The 4007-nt window shown below is 37.4% G+C and overlaps 1 protein-coding gene across 1 annotated transcript; it reads right to left on the minus strand.

Moving 5' to 3' along the window:
- Nucleotides 1–556: 556 nt before the first annotated feature.
- On the minus strand, nt 557–3263 carry LOC110107615 (protein indeterminate-domain 11). The gene is made up of 4 exons (XM_020837906.2): nt 2859–3263; nt 2294–2694; nt 1800–2196; nt 557–1726 (listed from the first exon to the last, which is right to left on the minus strand). Exons 2-4 carry the CDS (start codon nt 2472–2474, stop codon nt 898–900), a joined length of 1407 nt encoding a protein of 468 aa, XP_020693565.1. The 5' UTR covers nt 2475–2694; nt 2859–3263; the 3' UTR covers nt 557–897.
- Between the last annotated feature and the right edge of the window lie 744 nt (nt 3264–4007).

The following is a 4007-nucleotide window of genomic DNA, read 5'->3' on the forward strand; positions in this document are numbered from 1 at the left end:
TTTTTTTTTTAGAAAGTTTTTATTTTTATTTTTTTGAAACTCACTTGTCTCCCCTATATATACCTCCAAAGGAATATCTTTTCATTGCCTGATATATTATGTTAAGAATTGCTATTAGTCCTCATTTTAGAAATAAAATATCTGTTTCAAATAGTTTGGTTAAATATATTTATTGCATTTTTACGGAAACATATATATATATATATATATATATATATATATATATGTTTCCGTAAAAATGCAATAAATATATTTAACCAAACTATTTGAAACAGATATTTTATTTCTAAAATGAGGACTAATAGCAATTCTTAACATAATATATCAGGCAATGAAAAGATATTCCTTTGGAGGTATATATAGGGGAGACAAGTGAGTTTCAAAAAAATAAAAAAATAAAAACTTTCTAAAAAAAAAAAGATTTTATGACAACTTTGTAAAAGAAAAAAATTTATAAAATTATAATGCCCTAAAATAATGAAACATTTTTATTTGTTCATTCAACTTACAAAGCATTTGTGAAGTAACAATAACATAAAAATAAACTATATAAACATATTTCAAACCTTAGCATGAAAAGAGTATATAATTAACAAGTTTTATTACACAGATAAAAGCAATGACATTCATACAACAACAACTATTTCAAGGTACCAACTATTTATCTCTAGCTGCTTATGAGTTTTCTGATAGCTGCCACAAAATGAGTGATGGGTGGAAGCAGGAAGGAACCAGCTTTTCACCCATTTGGACAAAAGGAAAAAGACAGAAATATATAGTAAATAGTAAACAACATAGAAGTAACCAGTTGCCAGCTAGCTCCCTCTTTCCTCTCTTCTTTAAAGAAAAAAAAAAAAATCATAGCATTCATACCAGTTGTAGAACACAGAAGCTAGCTTAGTTACCATGCCATGGCTTCTTATTCTGATGCTCATATGAAGAAGAATTACTCATGCAAGTCTCAAACCCGGCTAAATTAAACAAGTCCTTGTGTGAAAAAGCTCTCAATCCTAAGAAATCTCTGGTCATTCCATCATTCCCACCGCCCACATAATGCTCCTCAAATGACCCCAATTCAAATCCAGAACCAGCTTGTGGAAGAGAATTTATCATCAAATCATGCAGAAATGGACTAGCACCTGCTGTTGACCCATTCACTCCAATATATTCGTTGTGATTAGAACTAGATAATCCTAGCCCGAACACACCAGAACCACCTGAAGCATGAGGGTTGACAATATTCCCATTATTATGGCCAGCCATCTGTGAATTCACCGGAGTCGGCCTACTCATCGTTGCACCCATTTGCGCCGCCTTCTGCAGCAAAGCTGTGGCCGACATGTGTGCCGGAGCCGCCGGCCCTTGAATTAAATGATGAGCCAAACCATTCGCCTGATGATTCTCCTGCGAGTACTCCTGCTCCATCCTTGAGGTATAAATAGTAGATGGAATGTCAAGTTGATTAAGGGAAGCTGTAGCTCCCAACCATGCCGGGAAAGCTGGCTGCTGTGTTTCCTTCTTCAGAGTAAGCTCTTGCAAGCCCTGCCCCCCGCCCTCAGCCCCCGCTCTTATCAAATGAGGAAACTGCATCGCAGCTTCAAGAGGCTGATTCGCCGAAAAGAGCAGTGGGTGCTGAGTAGCTGCCAACGCAGTACCCGTCATCGTCCTCGCGCTCTCCTCGGCTAACGCGTCGCAGAAAGCCCTGTGGGTTATAAAACTATCTCTCCTGCAAATTAAGTTTTCATAATTAATAAACATAGAAGAAGCTAGCACATCATGGGTAGTTAATTTGTAATTACCGAGAGAAGAGAGTGCCGCAGTCACAGCGGTACTCACGCGTGCCGCAGATCTTGGAATGGGCTTTCCAATCGGATTGTACGGCGTACTTCTTAGAGCACTTATCGCACTTCCATTTTTTCTCGCCGTGCTTGCGGCTGAAGTGCTTCTTGATGCCGGTGAGGTCACCGAGAGCACGGGAAGGGTCGTGGTGGACGCACGTGACCTCGGGGCAGATGTAAACTTTTTTCCTCATTTCCTTGCTCGTTCTCTGCTTGAGCTTCCAAGGAAGGTTGTGGCCTCGCCGGTGGAGCTGAAGGTTTTGGTCTCGTTGGAACCCTTTGTTGCAGATCTCGCAGATGAAGCGGTTTGTTGCCATCAGTGTCTTTGGGGATAGAGCAATCACCTCGGCTTCGGGGTCTGTAGAAAGATTAATACATAGCTTGTTTCAGGGAAGAGTAAAGATGAAGTATGGATGCGTAGTAATTGAAATAAATATATATATTTGTATATATACCTGGATTGCCTGGAAGGTTGCGTTTCTTCTTTGCAGGTTGCTGGTTAGGGTTAGGGTTCGGGGAGGCGAAGGAGGACTGTTGGTTGGAGGAAACGCTGGCTTCGCCGGAGGCTGAGGTTAAGTTCGACATGTTTTCATCGAGTAGCTGGTGCTGTGAGGGGATTATGAGACCTTTCATCATTATCAAGCAATGGTTGGTTTGCTGTGGTGAAGTGAAAAGATCGGTTGGGGTATTGAGAGACAGAGAGAGAGAGAGAAGTTTAGGCAGTAAAGGCAGATCTATATATGCATGAGTGTAATATAATTAATAGAGTAGGAGGAAGAAGGAATCCGGAGCTCAGGAAAGGCGCACTAATTAGTACTCAAAAGCCTGGAATGAATCTGAGGGATATACCTCCATTCTGCAAGAGAAAATTAAAAGGTAATTAATTAGCAATCATTCCTTACGCGTGTATATAAGAAGAAGAAAGATTCAGATCTAAATTACAATAGGATTATTGAATAGAATTAAACAAAAAGAAATCAGAGAAAGAGGAGCAAACATGAATGGAATAAACTACTATACCTGCAGAAGGAACTGCATCAATTCCTGTTGATCAAATTAATCATGCAAATAGATGAACTAAGATGCCGTACTGACCCAAGTTATACGAAATCAAAAATAAGGCAGTCCTTGCAAAGCTATTGAGTTCTGATTAAAACAGAAACACAGGAAAAAGGAGATCAGAGAAACTGGTCTAACGGTGGTATTTTCCTGGAGAGAGATCTATCGATGATAAACGAGATGATGAAGGAGAAGAAAAGAAAGAGGTGGAAGGAATTTTATGTGTGAGAGAGGGAGAGAGAGAGGGAGAGGTCGAGGTGGAAGGAATTTTTTTGAAGAGAGAGAGAGGTCTATTTGGATGAGTGGAAGAGTATAGTCGTCCACCCATTCAACACCCACAGCGTCTACTGACGTTGCTCTTTCTGTCCTTACCTTTGCTCCCCAAGCATATCAGGAACCCTTCCTCTCTCACCCCCCTCGTCAATGACTGTTACCCCTCGGTCTTATCAGTCTGCGCAACAGTTCCTAGTGTAGCTCTAGTTCCCATGAGATAATTTTTTCTTTTTTTGAGGAAAAAAATAATTTTTTTATACGACAAAGTAGATTCAATGTGAACATATGCACGACAATGGCAAGACAACATCAAAATTTTTCATTGCGTATAATTTAGAAAATTAATAATATCTTTGCATGAATAAATTTAAATTTCTCATTCTGATAACAAAGATTTTTTTTTTTAAGCAAAGATTTTTTTTTTCCTACTTGTATGCTACTTAATTTACCAAAAAATGATTTTTATTTCTAATAAGGCTTCATTTGGGACGGCTTTTTTGCTTCTTCTTGAAGTAGCTTCTAGTACAAAATTAAAATTTTGGTACTAAAAAACTGTTTCAAGAAGCAATAAAAAAGTTGTTATAAACAAAGCCTAAGTACACATTTATAATGTAATTTTTCACAAGCATCTTTTATCTTATTCATCTAGTATGAAAATCAACCAAAATATCTATGTAATTTAATATTAATTTATATTAGATAATATTAGCATTGATTTTTCACAAAAAAAAAATTCAGCATATTAAATACAAATTCTGACAATTATTAATATTCCAGATTAAAATTAGAATCTTAATCAATGAAATTATGTGATTCACCAATAAGAATATAATACTA

The sequence above is a fragment of the Dendrobium catenatum genome, unplaced genomic scaffold, assembly GCF_001605985.2.
Source record: "Dendrobium catenatum unplaced genomic scaffold, ASM160598v2 fragScaff_scaffold_722, whole genome shotgun sequence".
Lineage (NCBI taxonomy): Eukaryota > Viridiplantae > Streptophyta > Magnoliopsida > Asparagales > Orchidaceae > Dendrobium > Dendrobium catenatum.